At 40.3% G+C, this 17,225-nt stretch overlaps 1 protein-coding gene across 4 annotated transcripts in view; it reads left to right on the top strand.

The window, feature by feature from the left end:
- Nucleotides 1–2,691: 2,691 nt before the first annotated feature.
- GOPC (golgi-associated PDZ and coiled-coil motif containing) overlaps nucleotides 2,692–17,225 on the top strand; it is a 41,385-nt gene continuing 26,851 nt past the window's right edge. For all 4 annotated transcript variants that reach the window (XM_012002350.1, XM_012002348.1, XM_012002349.1 and 1 more), the window contains exon 1: nucleotides 2,692–3,239. In XM_012002350.1, coding sequence (XP_011857740.1) covers nucleotides 2,955–3,239 — 285 coding nt within the window. In that variant the 5' untranslated portion in view covers nucleotides 2,692–2,954. The remainder of the gene's footprint in view (nucleotides 3,240–17,225) is intronic.

Raw genomic sequence — 17,225 nt, 5'->3', positions numbered from 1 at the left:
GTTGAAGTTGTAAAAGTTGTAATAGATATCAAGCTGGGTTCTGCAATCTTGAAAATGGGGGTACCCACAAATCATTAGAGCACTGGAAACATATAAACACTTAAAATGTCGCTCAGCTGCACCCACACAATGTAGCTGGAAGTTGATTTTTTTAAAGAAATGAAATTTATACTCAAGTGTAGTTCATATAGAGTTACAAGTAATAGAAAATGAGTTACTACAATTTTTTGGTAATATTTCTTATATGTTAATAGATTTGTATACGGTTTCTAACTAGGAAGAAATTAAAAAGAACTTTTGGAACTGACTTGTTAGTTTATTATACTGCTAACTTATGCAAGAAGAAATAGATTCCTTCATTCTTCTGTATTCCATGGTTAAGAGGAACAACTTAGGAGAAAAAGACACCTAGATTGATATACTACCTCAGTCACTTTCTAGCTTTGTGACCTTACCAAGACGCTTAAACTGTCTGTGACTTTATCTGTTAAAAAGTGATTACTGGGTGTGGTGGCTCTCACCTGTAATTCCAACACTTTTGGAGGCCTAGGTAGGAGGATTGCTTGAGTCCAGCAGTTCCAGACCAGCCTGGTCAACAAAGTGAGGCTTCAGTGAGCTGTGATCGTGCCACTGCACTGCAGCATGGGCGACGGAGCAAGATCCTGTCTCAACAACAACAATAAAAGACGTGGTCATACCTACCTCACAGGATTTTGTAAGGATCAGAGAAGTAAAGAAAATAGCATAATGCCTAACACATAGTAAGGACTCAATAATTGAAAGCTATTATAATTGTGATTCAATGTATTCTCCCCCTGCCCTGCTAATTTTAAATTATTTACTTCAAGTTCCTGAAAATGCATTGCTAACTGTATTATGTGTAGATAAAGTGGCTGGGAGCTTGATAGCTGTAGCAATGATGTTTTTGCAAATATTGTAGATGAAAATAAATCTAATTTTGGAATGGAATGGGGAAAGATGCAAATTTTAGTTTTACATTATTTATTGTGTACTAAAACCTGTGTGAAGGTCCCTACTTGAGTCTAAGGTCAGGATCTCATGATCCATTTTGATTAGCTAAGTTTGCTCAAGCCAAAGGACTTTATTGCTTCATGCTAACCAGTCTGCCCTATAGTACAAAGACTGTAAAACTAAAATTGTGATTTTTTGCTCCTCCGTGGCCTTGCATCGGCAAAGGGCACACAGTGCAGGCTTTAGGTGGTGATTAACTGGAAGGGTCTGTCCCAAGAACAGATTACAGCAGACTGCATTCATCTAAACATGTTTCTAGGTAATGCAGGAGTTTCCACCAGCCTACTCTAATCACATAGGTTTCTCTTTCCCTTTCTAGGATTGTCTACCCTTGCAGTGGAAGTAGGCAGAATGTAAAGGGAGGAGTTGCTGAATACTTTTAAAGGCACTGAAAAATTCAAGTTAAAGTTATAGTTGAGAGTTAGTAGCCTCACTAGCCTGTCTTAGCTTGAGTAAGGGTCATGTCTCATTCATTTGTGTGTCTTCAGTGTCGCAACAGAGTTCTGCATTCAATATATTTGTAAATATATGAATTCACAATTTTGATATTCTGAAATGTCACGTGTGGGAATGCTGTACGTTTTCAAATGTGCCAAATAACAAGGCTTTAGCCATGAATGGATCACATAAACTATGGTGATCCTATAAGAGTATATGCCATGTTTTTACTGTACCTTTTCTATGTTTAGATAAGTTTATAGATAAGTTTAAATACACAAATAGTTACCACTGTATTGTAATTGCCTACCGTATTCAGAATGGCAACATGCTGTACAGGTTTACAGCCTAAGAGCAATAGGCTACATCATACAGCCTGGGTGTGTAGTAGGCTATACTATCTACGTTTGTGTTTAAATACACTCTAGGATGTTCCCTAGGGGATGATTAACCTAAGGACACATTCCTAAGAACATATCCCCATCTTAAGTGAAGCACTACTGTAGTTGCTTTTGAAATGTGTGACCTACGGCGTATTAAGAGGAATACCGTGTGCCAAGAAGTGACGCTAAGAGTTTATCTTACAACTGAGTTAAGTAAAATTTGGAAACTTGGTTTCGAGGTTAACTAAGACATGTAAGGTGACACAGGTAGTATGTGACAGAGGGTAAGAACTGAACGTTCACCAGGTCTACCTGACCCTTAATCACAATACAAAAAGTTTTCTATTAATTCCGCAAAATCTGGTCAGCCGCTTCAATGCGCAGCGTTAGGCAGTCCACACCTGGAATTTGGGGTTGGTTTACCAAGAACAGCCAGGGTGTACGCCCACTCCATCCTAACCAGGAACTGGAATCCAAAAGGTAAAACGTGGCTATTGCGCATGCTCACACCGCCGTTCCTTGCTCTCCCCTCCCTGACCCTAGACGCCACCGCAGCAACTTTCTGGGAGGACTTTGGAATAGCTCCCGCCAACTGTTAAGTCAAACCGGCGGAAATCCTTCCTTTCTGCGACGTGGACACCTTTCTCATCCTCGGGCCTTTCCAACCAGGATGCAGAAACCACGCGGCTCCGTTTCTCAGGGATTCAAGCCGTAGTTTGCCAGTTGTTAATATGGCGGCTAACAGGCAGGTCCCAAGCTGAGGCCTTTCATAGGCCAAGGTCGCATCCTGGCCCCGCCCATTTTGTCCCTCCAGGCTGCGTCCGCCCAGCTCTTCGCTACGCATGCGCAGCGGGGGCAAGCTGGGAGGTGGGACAGACAGAATCTTCCGTGTGTCGCCGCGGCTGCCGCCTCAGCCTCAGCTTCAGCCTCGTTATTCCTGCGGTTCTGTGGCTGTGTTGCTGGCGTTAACGGCGCGAGGTGAAGGGAGGTGACGGAAGGTGCGCGCGCGCGCGCGGGGGGTCCCCTCAGTCCCAGCAGTTCCCTTCGTGCGGGTGGGGCGGCGAGGGTCTTCAGCAGTCGGGAGAGGCCCTTGACGGCGCCATGTCGGCGGGCGGTCCATGCCCAGCAGCAGCCGGAGGGGGCCCAGGGGGCGCCTCCTGCTCCGCCGGGGCCCCCGGCGGAGTATCCATGTTCCGGTGGCTGGAGGTGCTGGAGAAGGAGTTCGACAAGGCTTTTGTGGATGTGGATCTGCTCCTGGGCGAGATCGATCCAGACCAGGCGGACATCACTTATGAGGGGCGACAGAAGATGACCAGCCTGAGCTCCTGCTTTGCACAGCTTTGCCACAAAGCCCAGTCTGTGTCTCAAATCAACCACAAGCTGGAGGTGAGCCGTGGGCGCTGGCGGCTATGGCATCCAACCCCGGGCTGCCCGGTGGCGTCAGATCCCATTTAACGCTCCAGTGAAACGACCCTAGAAAACTGCCCACCGGGGCTTCCAAATGTGATGGGAGAGTGCATGTCTGTGTGTGCGAAGGAGAGGAGTGAGGTGAGGGTGGGGGACAAAAAGGGCCCTAGACCGACACGTGAGTCTCCCCGGGGTACTGTCGTCCACCTTCCTAGTATCTCTCTGAGGCGGAAACTAATCACATACACTAGCCCCCCTTTTACGTGTTACATTAACAAACCTAACAAAGATTCTCTGTCATGAAAATACCGTAGGCCACCTTTTGACAATTGAGTTTTGCAGATCTACTTTCACATTGATAAACCGAATTTGTATATGTTCAGACAGATACAGCCCTGATTATTTTCATTTTAAATATTTCAGGTCAGCGCCTATTACTGCATACAGAGACATGCATAAACTATTTAGGGGAATCTGATCAAAGCTCTTAGGAAAATTTCGTGGTGCATAACGATAGTATCATTGTCTCGGTTTACATCCATAGTTGGTCCTTAAATTACAGGCAGATACCTCCAGAGAGCTTCCTGCAATTATTGAAATTACTTCTGACATTGAGTTTTTATATGCTTGTACATTACTGTGTAATTTTCCAAAGTCTAGATTTATTTTTGAGAGAGTATAAAGCATCATTTGCTTTAATCTCTGATGCTGGGTGTGGGTGAGGGTGGAGTGGCTGTGATTCAAAAAAAACAAAAAACTATCACGTTGTGCAGAAAATTTAAAAAGGGCATTATTACAATATTTATAAATCAAGATAGATTAACATTATTGCATAAAGAGTACTTTCTAACTAGGCAATTTAAGAGAATGGGTCTTTCTTTTCAAAAAGTATAATAGATAAAAATGGGATAATCAGTGATGTGCAAAACTCTTCGAACATTAGCTTTCCTAAGAAATCATTACTCGTTGTCATTGAGAGTGCCTATTGTATCTATATCAATATGAATGTCAGATAAACATCCTCTCCTTGCCTAGTGGTCAGCATTCTTTTTCTCCTATTAGCCATGAAGTGGCATAATTAATCCTTGATTAACATAGATGTGGCATAATTAATCCTTGATTAACATAGATGTACATATCCAAGAATTGTGGCTCTTCTCCACTGCAAGAACTGTTAATTTCTTCTATCCTTTTTGAAAAGATTAGAAAGTGCTAATATGAAGGTAATCACTTCTTACTGTAGGTAAATGAAAACATCTCTTGATTTCTTTATTAGTATTAATTTTCACAAGAAAGCTGTTTTTCTGATTTCATTCTGATAGTGAAATTACATTTAATGTTTTATAGAAATAGTACTTTAACTTTATTTCATTTTATTTTATCTTACTGTATTTAAAAAAAAAGAGAGATGGAGTGCTTTGTTGCCCAGGTTGGTCTTGAATTCCTGGCCTCAAGTGATCACCCTCCTGCCTCGGCCTCCCAAAGTGCTTTGATTACAGACATGAGCCGCTGTGCCTGGTCATTAGTTCTCTAGCTTTAAACAACAAAGATCAAAAGTAGCTTTTGCCACATGATATAATTTGAATGTGTCCCCCAAATTTCGTGTATGGGAAACTTAATCCCCAATGTGACAGTACTGAATCTCCAATATGAGGCCTTTAACAGGAGAGTGGATTATGAGTACTCAGTTCTTATGAATGGATTAATCCACTCATAGATTCATTTGTTATTGGATTAATGGATGAATGAGTTATCATAGGAGTGTAAAAGTGGTGGCTTATAAGAAGAGGAAGAGAGACCTGAGTAAGCATGTTAGCATGCTCAGCCCCCTTGCCATGTGACACCCTATGCTGCCTCCATACTCTGCACAGATCCCCTGCCAGCAAGAAGGCTCTCGACTTCTCGAGATCTGGCCCCTCAACCTTGGACTTCTCTGTCTCCATAACTGTAAGAAATAAATTCCTTTTCTTTATAAATTACCTAGTTTCTGGTATTCTGTTATAAGCAACAGAAAGTGGACTAAAACATCACATGAGAAATTTCATATCATTTACAACTGCAGTATCAACTGGGCATTAACAACTTTTTTTAAATGAAACAATATTTATTTTTAAAATGACCTAAGGAAACTTTAAACAGGGATTTTTTTTTTTTTTTGATGTCAGATATAAAAATAGAAATTGGGAGGAAGGATAATTTTCTGAGTAGGAGGTTGTGCTTCATTTTTTTTGTCTTTAAATATTGTAGATGAGTATTCAGAATTGTAATAAATTAGGCATGTTCTTTTTTCAGAAATTAAAATCGCACATTCTGACTCTTATGTTGTGATTTAGGAGGTTGCATTATTTCTCAAAATAAGAAATGCTAGCATATCACAATGTGAGCATGTTTTTTAAACATGCTTGAAACACTTGATTTAAAGATCTTAGGAAAACGGGGAGGGGGAAAATCCTAATGATTTTTGTTTGTTTGTTTGTGTGTTTTGAGTTATAGTCGACTTATTTGTCTTTGGTATTACTGTGTACACATTTAGCAGCTTCTGCCGTTTTCATGGAATCAATTGTGTATTGCTGTGGAGAGAGGGTCATTGTCAGCAGTGCCTTTCAAAGCAGACTTGCTGCTGTACCATCTATAGAATTTCAGTGGTTGCTCCATATATTGTTTGAAATCTTGAAACAATTTCTGTATTTTCTTGCCCTTTTTTACTTTTTTAGTGAAAGGATTGAATTAGTTCTATTGTTTTAATTATATGGACGTTAAGACATATTTGAGACCACTTATGGTTCGATATGACAAATGTGGTGACGTTCAGTGGTTTCAGAGGTTAATACCTTAAATCATATTGCTATAATAAAATATTTTTATATAATGAAGAAACACCTCCAATTTGGGTAATTTGTAATGTATTTAACATTAAACACTATGTTTATTATTAAAATATTAAATTTTGCTGCAAAAAAATCATAGGTTACTTTTTTACTTGAATAGGCTATTAGGGCTATTCTTTTTTGTTTTTATTTGACATAATAATCATACCTGTTTAGGGGGCACAGTGTAGTGTTTGGATATACATAATGAATAATGGTCAAATTAGGGTAATTAGCATGTCCATCATCTCAAACATTATTCATGTTAGAAACAATTCAAAACCTTCTCTTCTAGCTGTTTGAAAATATACATTAAGCTACTATTAACTGTAATCATCTTACAGTGTTATAGAATGCTAGAACTTTTTCCTCCTATTTAACTTTAATTTTGTTAACCTTGGAGTCCCCAACCCTGGGCTGTGGACTAGTACTGGTCCCTGGCTTCTTAGGAACTGGCTGCACAGCAGGAGGTGAGCAGTGGGCGAGAAAGCATTACAGCCTGAGCTCTGGCTCCTGTGAAATCAGCGGTGGCACTGATTCTCATATAGATTCTTATAGGAGCACAAACCCTGTTGTGAACTGCACATGCGAGGTATCTAGGTTGCCTGCTTCTTACGAGAGTATAATGTCTATTGTTGAAACCATCCCCATGCCGTCCTGTGGAAAAATTGTCTTCCACAAAACCAGTCCCTGGTGCCAAAAAGGTTGGTGACCACTGTGTTAACCAACATATTCCTACCCGCCTCACCCTTCCCAACTTAGAGTAACCACGGTTCTATTCTCTAACTTCTATGAGATCAACTTTTTTTTCTTTTCTTGAAACGGGGCCTCACCCTGTTACCCAGTCTGGAGTGCAGTGGTGCGATCATAGCTCACTGTGGCCTCCAACTCCCAGCTCCGTTGATGCTGCTGCTTCAGCTTCCCAAGTAGCTAGGAGTACAGGCATGAGCTACTATACTCAGCTAATTTTTCCATTTTTTCTTTTGTAGAGATGGGGTTTACCATGTTGCTTAGGCTGGTCTTGAACTCCTGGGCTCAAGAGATCCTCCTGCCTCAACCTCTCAAAGTCTGGTATTACAGGTGTGGGCCACCATGCATGATGGATCAATTTTTTAACTTCTACATTTGAGTGAGAACATACATTATGTATCTTTCTGTGTCTTGCTTATTTTACTTAAAGTCCTCCATGCTCATCCATGTGGTCTTGAATGCAGGATTTCATTCTTTTTTATGGCTGAGTAGTATTCCTTTGTGTACATATACCACTTTATTTTTATTTTTAAATTATTTATTTATTTATTTATTTTGAGACAGAGTCTCGTTCTGTCGCCCAGGCTGGAGTGCAGTGGCACTATCTTGACTCACTGGAAGTTTCACGTCCCAGGTTCACACCATTCTCCTGCCTTAGCCTCCCGAGTAACTGGGACTACAGGCGCTCACCACCACACCTGGCTAATTTTTTGTATTTTTAGTAGAGACGCGGTTTCACCGTGTTAGTCAGGATGGTCTCCATCTCCTGACCTCGTGATCCACCCACCTCGGCCTCCCAAAGTGCTGGGATTACAGGCGTCAGCCACCATGCCCAGTCCCACTTTTTTTTTGTTGAATCTGTTCATCTGTTGTGGAAATACAGGTTGCTTCTGTATCTTGGCTATTGTGAATAGTGTTACAATAAATATGGGAGTGCACATATTGTTCAACATACTGATTTCCTTTTTAGGGGGCTTATATACCTAGTGTATATGTTCTATTTTTAGTTTTTTGAGAACATAGGTTACATCTTAAAATTATAAATGATACCCATGTGACTGCTTTTTGCCATAGCAATATTTAGGAAGAGTCATATCTGAGAAGAATGGAATAGCAGAGAATATCAGTGTATTTTGACATGGGGCCATTTCAAATTGCTCACATCTCTCATAGTTTCCACCTGCTTGTGAATTTTTGCTGTGGTGAGCCACTTGATAATGGCTATGCTGGAATTACAGGCATTGACTGGAATAGTAGTAGCACTGTGGAAGAAACAAAAAAGAAAAGAAACTTTTTATCTGAAGAATGTGCCCACTTTCACCACTTCTATTCAGTGTAGTACTAGAAGTCCTAGCCAGAGCAATCAGACAAGAGAAAGAAGTAAAGGATATCCAAGTGGATAAAGAGGAAGTCAGACTGTTGCTGTTTGCTGATGACATGATAGTATACCTAGAAAACCCTAAAGACTCATCCATAGAGCTCCTAGAACTGGTAAATGAGTTTAGCAAAGTTTCACGATACAAAATTAACGTACACAAGTCAGTAGCTCTGCTATATACCAACAGTGACCAAACTGAGAATAAAATCAAGAACTCAACCACTTTTATAAGACCTGCAAAAAAATTAAAATACTTTGGAATATACTTAACCACGAAGGTGAAAGACCCAAGAAAACTATAAAACACTGCTGAAAGAAATCATAGGTAACACAAACAAAGGGAAACACATCCCATGTTCATGAGTAGGTAGAATCAATATGGTGAAAATGACCATACTGCCAAAAGCAATCTACAAATTCAATGCAGTTCCCATCAAAATACCACTATCATTCTTCACAGAACTAGAAAAAAAATCCTAAAATTCGTATGGAACCAAAAAGAGCCCACATAGCCAAAGCAAGACTAAGCAAAAAGAACAAATCTGTAGGCCTTACGTTACCTGACTTCAAACTGTACTATAAGGCCAAAGTCACCAAAACAGCATGATATTGGTATAAAGACAGACACATAGACAAATGAAACAGAATAGAGAATCCAGACATAAAGCCAAATACTTACAGTCAACTCATCTTTGACAAAAGCAAACAAAAACATAAAGTGAGGAAAGGAACCCTTTTCAACAAATGGTGCTGGAACAATTGGCAAGCCACATGTAGAAAAATGAAACTGGATCCTCCTCTCACCATATACAAAAAAAAACTCAAGATGGATCGAAAACTTAAATCTAAGACCTGAAACCATAAAAATTCTAGAAGATAACATTGGAAAAACCCTTTTAGATATTGGCTTAGGCAAAGACTTCATGACTAAGAACCCAAAAGCAAACACAACAAAAAGATAAATAGATGGGACTTAATTAAACTAAAAACTTTGTGCACAGAAAAAGACATAATCAGAGTAAACAGACAACCCACAGAGTAGGAGAAAATCTTCACAATCTGTATATCTGACAAAGGACTAATATCCAGAATCTACAAGGAACTCAAGGAAAAACAAACAATCCCATCAAAAAAGAGGGCTAGGGACATGAATAGATAATTCTCTAAAGAAGATATGCAAATGGCCAGCAAACATGAAAAAATGCTCAACATCACTAATGATCAGGGGAATGCAAATCAAAACTGCAATGCAATACCACCTTACTCCTACAAAAATGGCCATAATAAAGTAATAATAATAATAATAGATATTGGCACGGATGTGATGAAAAGGGAACACTTTTACACTGTTGGTGGGAATGTAAACTAGTACAGCCACTGTGGAAAACAGTGTGGAGATTCCTCAAAGAACTAAAAGTAGATCTACCATTTGATCCAGCAATCCCACTCCTGGGTATTTACCCAGAGGAAAAGAAGTCATTATACGAAAAAGATACTTGCACACACATGTTTATACCAGCACAACTCCCAATTGCAAAAATAGGGAACCAGCCCAAATGCCCATCAATCAATGAGTGGATTAAAAAATGTATATATACAGACACCATGGAATACTACTCAGCCATTAAAAGGAATGAAATAGTGGCACTTGCAGAAACGTGGGTGGAATTGATTGGAGACCATTATTCTAAGTGAAGTTACTCAGGAATGGAAAACTAAATGTATGTTCTCACTCATGGGAGCTAAGCTAGGAGGATGCAAAGGCGTATGAATGATACAATGGACTTTGGGGATCTGGAGTAAAGTGTGGGAAGGGGATGAGGGATAAAAGACTACACATTGGATACAGTGTACACTGTTCAGGTGATGGATGCACCAGGATCTCAGAAATCACCACTAAATAACTTATTCATGTAACCAAACACCACCTGTTCCCCAGACACCTATTGAAAGAAAACAAAAAACAAAAACAAACAAAAAAAACCTGAGTTCCTTTCCATTGTCAGGCCCAGAGAGGCATTGGAATGAAACCACAGTTATGGCACTCTCTTTTGACCTAAGTAGTTATCTCTTGAAGCCACCTTCTATGTAGGATTTAGACTAACTGACGCCAAGTAGCCATAAAATACCATATGCTGGACACCATAAGTCATACCTTATAGTGCAACAATGAATAGTCAGTCACTAATCAGTGATTGTAAACCAGTGAGAATTCTTATCAAGCGACTTTATGTCTGCCTTGTTCCTTTTTCCCTTTAAAATCTGCTTGTAACTCAGGTGCCAGAGCACTCCCCAGGCATCTGGGAAATATGTGTTGGGTAGCTGTCCTCATTTTGGCTCTGGTAAACTAAAGTATGTTTTGTGCCTCAGCCTTTTCCTTTTAGGTTTACAGTAGGAATAGTAATAGTAGCAGTAGTAGGCGTGTTGGAATACAAAGGTTGTGAACCAATACTTTAAAAAACCCACCTCTGCCTTGAAATAGTGTTCTGCCTTTTACTCCTTTTTTTAAAGTAACAGCACAATACACCTTCTGTCACATCCTCCTTTCCCTCAGCAATTGCTCCATTAGTAGCTCTTTGAAGTGATTTACTATTTATAGCCATCAGTAGAGAAACTTTTAACTTTGATCTAGAGCCACAATGATAATGAACTCGTGATATGCTGGTCCCTTTGCTGCTTTAAATCTGTCCTGTTTTTAAACAGGCTGTTTTGCAACATTGAAGCTGAAGTTTAGTATTGATGCAGTATGCACTTATGAACATGAATTATGTGCCAGATGCTGTATTGGGCACTTGGGATACAATGGAGAGCAAAAAAGGATTGCAGTCATGACTTTTATGGAGTTTGGATTATGTTGGAGGAATTTGTTGGGGGAATAATCATGTAAATGAGAAATTGCAACTTTGATGAATACTGTGAAAGGTACATAAGAGTAATGAGACCCTATTTTGGGATGTCAGTGAAGGCTTGCTTCCCTGAGGAAGTTATTGAGCTAAGGCATAAAAGAATTATATGTGAATAGGAATGAATTAAGCTAAGAATAGGAATGCCATTCAACATTGCAGTAGAGGGAATGGGAAGTGAAAAGCACCTTTTCACTGATGGGCAAGCGCATAGTTCATTTGAAGATTCGAGAGACAGTTGGTATGTGTTACAAGAGAAGAGGGCAAAAGAAGCCAGATGCAAAATAAGTTTGAGCAGACAGGGAGGGACTGTTTCTACATGGCTTTATAGGCCATGCAAAAATATTTGGGGCTTTGTCATAATCATGGGAAGGCTTTTAAACCAGTTTGTAGCCTTGGATATGAAGTTAGAACAGTTTGCTCTGGCTATGGTATGGAGAACGTTGGGGAGAATGACATGAATGAATGCAGAAAATTGTTTAGAAGGTTTCTGTTTATGTGAGATTATGATAGTGTGGAGTAAGATAATGGAGGTAGGGGAAAGTATTCAGAACAAGAGTGACTGGAGAGGTAAAAATAAAAAAAAACCTAGAGATGGGTTGCAATAGAGGGATGAGGGAGTTCAGGAGAAATCCAAGTGACAATCTTGTGCAGCTGGTTGCCTGAATAGATAGATGAATGTGTTAGATTATTAGCAATAACAATATTGCCAACTTTATTGATCAATTACTATGGGCCAAGCTCTCTTCTGAGTCTTTTACATAGACTGATTCATCCAATTCTCACGACAGTCCTGTGAGACAGGTTTATTAGTATGGTTATTCCAACTTTACAGGGGTTAAGTAAGAGGCCTGAGGCTACGGAGCTAGAGAAATCAGTCTCTGCACAAACACGTATTTATGTCTGATGGGGGATGGAGGAGGTGGAGAGAAAAGCAGACAGAAAGAGTGAGTGTGGCTGAATAGATACAAGAAGTGAGAGTGTAGGGTACAAGGGAGGTTTTGTTTTCATTTTGTTTTTAAATAAAAACAAAACATAAGTCTGTGAGAAGCATCTACTTGAGAGAAAAGCGAAATATAGAAAAAGAGTGGGGTAATTAATATTAGTAAGATTTTGTAATAACAGCTACTTAGAAGGCAGAGAGAATGAGAGTGGACAGTAGGAGGTTGTGGAAGTTTTTGTTTGATGGCTTTTTTTTTTTTCTCTCTCTCTGTAAAATAGGAGCCCAGGTCAGTTGCTGAAAGTAGGTGAGAGTAAGAGCATGAGGCTAGTAGAAGAGGTTTGAAATAGTTTTGGAAGAGTGGGAGAGCCAGTTGGCCAGAGAAACAGGACTGCCAGGCATTGTTGAGGACCGGCTTGGGATTAGTTATCATAAAGTATGGTGCAACCGGGCTGTACTGTTGTGTGACTTTCTTTAGCAATGCATATCGGTTTAGGTACAGGCACAGTATTGAGAGTAATAACTAGGTTCATTCAATGTTATAGCAAAGGAGTTTGTCATAGACAAGTGTGTTATTGAAGTGAAAAGTGGTAACGGGGCTTATGAAAAGGAGATAAATTGAAGACTAAGGAAGGAGAATTGACAGGATTTGATAATTATGTAGATGCAGAAGATAAGAGAAAGGGTTAAGGATAACACCAGATTTCTGTTTGGGAAATGTATTGATCAGGATCTGTAGTGGGTTGAATCGTATCCCTCCAAAATTCATATCCACCCAAAACCTCAGAACGTGACCTTATTTAGAAAGAGGGTCTTTGCAGGTGTAATTATGTAAAGATGGAGATAAAATTGTAGTGGATTAGAGGGAGCCCTAAATCCAATGAAAGTGTGCTGATAGGAGACAGAAAAGGTCACACACAGAAACAGAGAAAGAAGGCTATGTAATGATAGAAGCAGAGATTGGAGTGATGTATCTACAAGCCAAGGGATGCCAGTGATTGCCAACAGCACCAAAAGCTAGGAGAGAGGCACAGGATCTCCAGAAAGAGCCAGCCCTGTCAGTACCTTCTTTCAAACTTGTGGCATCCTGAAATGTGAAAGAATAAATTTTTGTTGTTTTAAGCCACCACGTTTGTGGTAATTTTTTTTTTTTTTTGGACAGAGCCTCACTCTGTTGCCCAGGCTGGAGTGCAGTGGCACAGTCTTGACTCACTGCAACCTCTGCCTCCTGGGTTAATGCAGTTCTCCTGCCTCAGCCTCCCAAGTAGCTGGGATTACAGGCACCAGCCACCATGCCTGGCCAATTTTTATATTTTTAGTAGAGACAGGGTTTCACCGTGTTGGCGAGGCTCATCTTGAACTCCTGACTTCAAGTGATCCTCCTGCCTTGACCTCCCAAAGTGCTAGGATTACAGGCGTGAGCCACCGTACCCAGTCTTGTGCTAATTTTTTGTAACAGCCCTAGGAAGTTAATACATTACTATTTACTGAAGTAAGGAATACAGGAAAAGGAGGAGCAGGTCTGGGAAAGATAATGAGATAAGATTAGGATATTCTGTGTAATTAAGGCCCTTACGCTTTTTGCGTATTCCTAACCTAGTGTCCTAATTATTATTCCCTCCAAACCATCCTTCTGTTGCCTAATCATTCGAGAGTGATTCATATTAGTAGTTTGTATTTAAAAGGACGAATCTGATTCTGTCATTCTTCTTTCTGTATCTCTCTAAAATTCAAATTCTTTGGCCCAGTGATCAGTGTGCCTGTCTGTGTCTCCTTATCTCTTATCACCCCTTCTAAGCTGCTTTTGCCTCAATAAAACTGGTCTATTTGCAGTTCTCTAAATAGGTCTTGCTCTTTTATGGCACCTGTACTTTCACATAGGCTTTGGTGTATAATGTATTCTCTGTACCCTTTGTCTACAGTATCAAACACCCACTCATCTTTCAAGACTCCACTTACATCACCATCTCAGTGAGGGCTTGCCTTACTCTACTCCTCTCTGCTCTTTATAGGCAGAGGCTGCCCTAAGCCCTTAAACTTACTTGTACTGTTAGATTTGTTACATTGTACTGTAATTAGCAGTTACCACATCTTTCTACCTCTAGAATGTAAGCTGTTTGAAGGTTAGAACCATGTTTTAGGGGAAATAATTTGAACCATCAAATGCTTTGTGAAGCTGATTTAGAAGGTAGCATTATCTTTTTGTGAACCTATTTTGGTTTCTAGGAGCTTTTTGTTTGTTTTTTGTATTTTTTGCTTCTGTGCTCCCAAAACACATTGCTGAGTAATTCCTTTGGTATAGATATCAGATTGGTTTATACATGGATTACAGAATTGGTATTTGGCCCCTTTTTAAAATTAGAAATTTGGGGCCGGGTGCCGTGACTCATGCCTGTAATCCCAGCACTCTGGGAGACTGAGGTGGGCAGATCACCTGAGGTCGTGAGTTTGAGATCAGCCTGGCTAACGTGGTGAAACCCCATCTCTACTTAATATACAAAATTTGCTGGGTGTGGTGGCACATGCCTGTAATCCCAGCTACTCAAGAGGCTGAGGCAGGAGAATCGCTTGGACCTGGGAGGTGAAGGTTGCAGTGAGCTGGGATCGCGCCACTGCACTCCATCCTGGGCTATAGAGTAAGACTCCGTCTCAAAAAAAAAAAAAAATTGGAAATTTGAAACTGATGTGTTAAATACCAGCCATTTTGATCTAGTTACTCCCTATCTCACCTGTCAGGTGTTTTCATATCTCACCTTTCCCTTTCCACTCCCTGTATTAGCAGATCTCCATTCCAAGCTCAGAGAACTTCTTTCTGACTGCCTCCCTTTACCTCTTTTTGAATTGGTACATCACACATGTCTTTCAAATAGTGAATAGTGCTTACCACACTTTGCATCACAATTGGATTTTATCTTTTTTTTTTTTGAAACAGGGTCTCACTCTGTTGCCCAGGCTGGAGTGTAGTGACACGATCATGGCTTACTGCAGCCTTGACCTCCCGGGCTCAAGTGACCTTCTGACCTCAGCCTCCTGAGTAGCTGGGAGTACAGCCATATATCACCATGCCCAGCTAATTCTTTGTAATTTTTGTAGAGACAGGGTCTCACTATGTTGCCCAGGCTGGTCTCGATCTCCTAAGCTCAAGCAATCCACCAGCCTTGGGCTCCCAAAGTGCTGGGATTATAGGTGTGAGCCACCATGCCCAGCCTGGAAATATATTCTTAGTTTTTCCTAATAGATAGGGAACTTCTAGAATTCATGTCTTATTCATCTTTTTGTCCCTAGATTGTGGTATACAGTGAGTACTCAGTGTTTATTTGAATGAATGAATTTTTTGAAACACATCTGGTGTTCTGCTATAAATCTTCAAAGATTACCCACAATCATTCTGTAATATAAGCTTCATGAGAGCTAGGATGAAGCTAGGTATCTGTCTTGTTGACTCTATATTCACGTGTGCAGTGCCTGCCCCATTGCTGAAAGACTGATCTGCAGGTTCATTTATTCCCCTGGTATGTAATTCACAAGCATATAATTTGTGAGTTAATATTTCATGGTATCTTATTTTGGGAAAAAATTGAAACTGATTGAAAATAACTTTAAACATTAAATAGGAATATTGAGTATGGATTTAGTACTTGTGATATTCCTAAAATATTGGGTTGGTTGATTCTCCTCCCCACCCCATCTCCAGTTTGATCATAGAGCAACTGAGGGCTTTGAAATGAAAATGGAACCATTTTTGATTGATTGGATCTTCATTTGAGGTTTACAGCAAATTACTTGTCACATGTATCAACTGGTTTCCATTTCACATCCCCCAACTCTGTTCATTCATGTTGTCTCTCATATTACACATAACTGCCTTTAAAAAAAAACATTAGGGCCGGGTGCAGTGGCTCACACCTGTAATCCCAGCACTTTGGGAGGCCAAGGCGGGCGTTATCACCTGAGGTTAAGAGTTCGAGACCAGCCTGACCCACATGGTGGAACCCCGTCTCTACTAAAATTAAAACATTTGCCAGGCATGGTGGTACATACCTGTAATCCCAGCTCCTGGGGAGGCCAAGGCAGGAGAATCGCTTGAACCCGGGAGGTGGAGGTTGCAGTGAGCCGAGATCACACCATTGCACTCCAGCCTGAGCAACAAGAGCGAAACTCCATCTCAAAACAATAAATAAAAATTAATTAATTAATTAATTAAAAAACATAAATTCATCAGTTGCTTTTTGAATAAAATTCAAACTCTTAATTTTGGCAGACAGGCTCTGCATGATCTGACCTTTGGGTATCCCTCCTATGATATACTGGTTTTTTTTTTTTTCAGACGGAGTCTCACTCTGTCTCCCAGGCTGGAGTGCAGTGGTGCAATCTCGGCTCACTGCAAGCTCTGCCTCCCGGGTTTGCGCCATTCTCCTGCCTCAGTCTCCCGAGTAGCTGGGACTACAGGCGCCCGCCACCACGCCCGGCTAATTTTTTGTGTTGTTAGTAGAGACGGGGTTTTGCCATGTTAGCCATGATAGTCTTGATCTTCTGACTTTGTGATCCGCCCACCTCCGCCTCCCAAAGTGCTGGGATTACTGGTGTGAGCCACCGCGCCCGGCCCCTATGATGTATCTTACCATTCTTTCGTCTTACTTTATATCAAGCTTGTCCAACCCACAGCCTGTGGGCTGCATGTGGCCCAGGACAGCTTTGAATGCAGCCCAACACAAATTCGTACACTTTCTTAAAACATTATGAGATTTTTTTTTCCATGATTTGTTTTCTTCTTTTTAATTTTAACTCACAGCTATCATTAGTGTTAATGTATTTTGTGTGTGGCCCAAGACAATTCGCCCAGTGTGGCCCAGGGAAGCCAAAGATTGCCTACCCCTACTCTATATGGTGTAGCCACATGAGCCTTTTTTCAGAAGGTCTAAGTCAAGGTTCTCAAACTTTTTGGTTCCTGGACCCCTTTGCATTCTTACAAATTTTAAGAACCCCAAAGAGCTTTTTTTTTTTAAATGTGGGTTATATGTATAAATATATAAATACACAAAATATAAAAAAAGTATAAATGTAGAATTTACTGTATTAGAAATTAAACTGAGAAAACTTTATTACATCATTTAAAAATAACTACAA

This window comes from Mandrillus leucophaeus, unplaced genomic scaffold, assembly GCF_000951045.1.
Source record: "Mandrillus leucophaeus isolate KB7577 unplaced genomic scaffold, Mleu.le_1.0 Scaffold683, whole genome shotgun sequence".
Taxonomy (NCBI): domain Eukaryota; kingdom Metazoa; phylum Chordata; class Mammalia; order Primates; family Cercopithecidae; genus Mandrillus; species Mandrillus leucophaeus.
The sequence above is the reverse complement of the archived record's forward strand: the minus strand, read 5'-3'. Positions and strand labels throughout refer to the sequence as shown.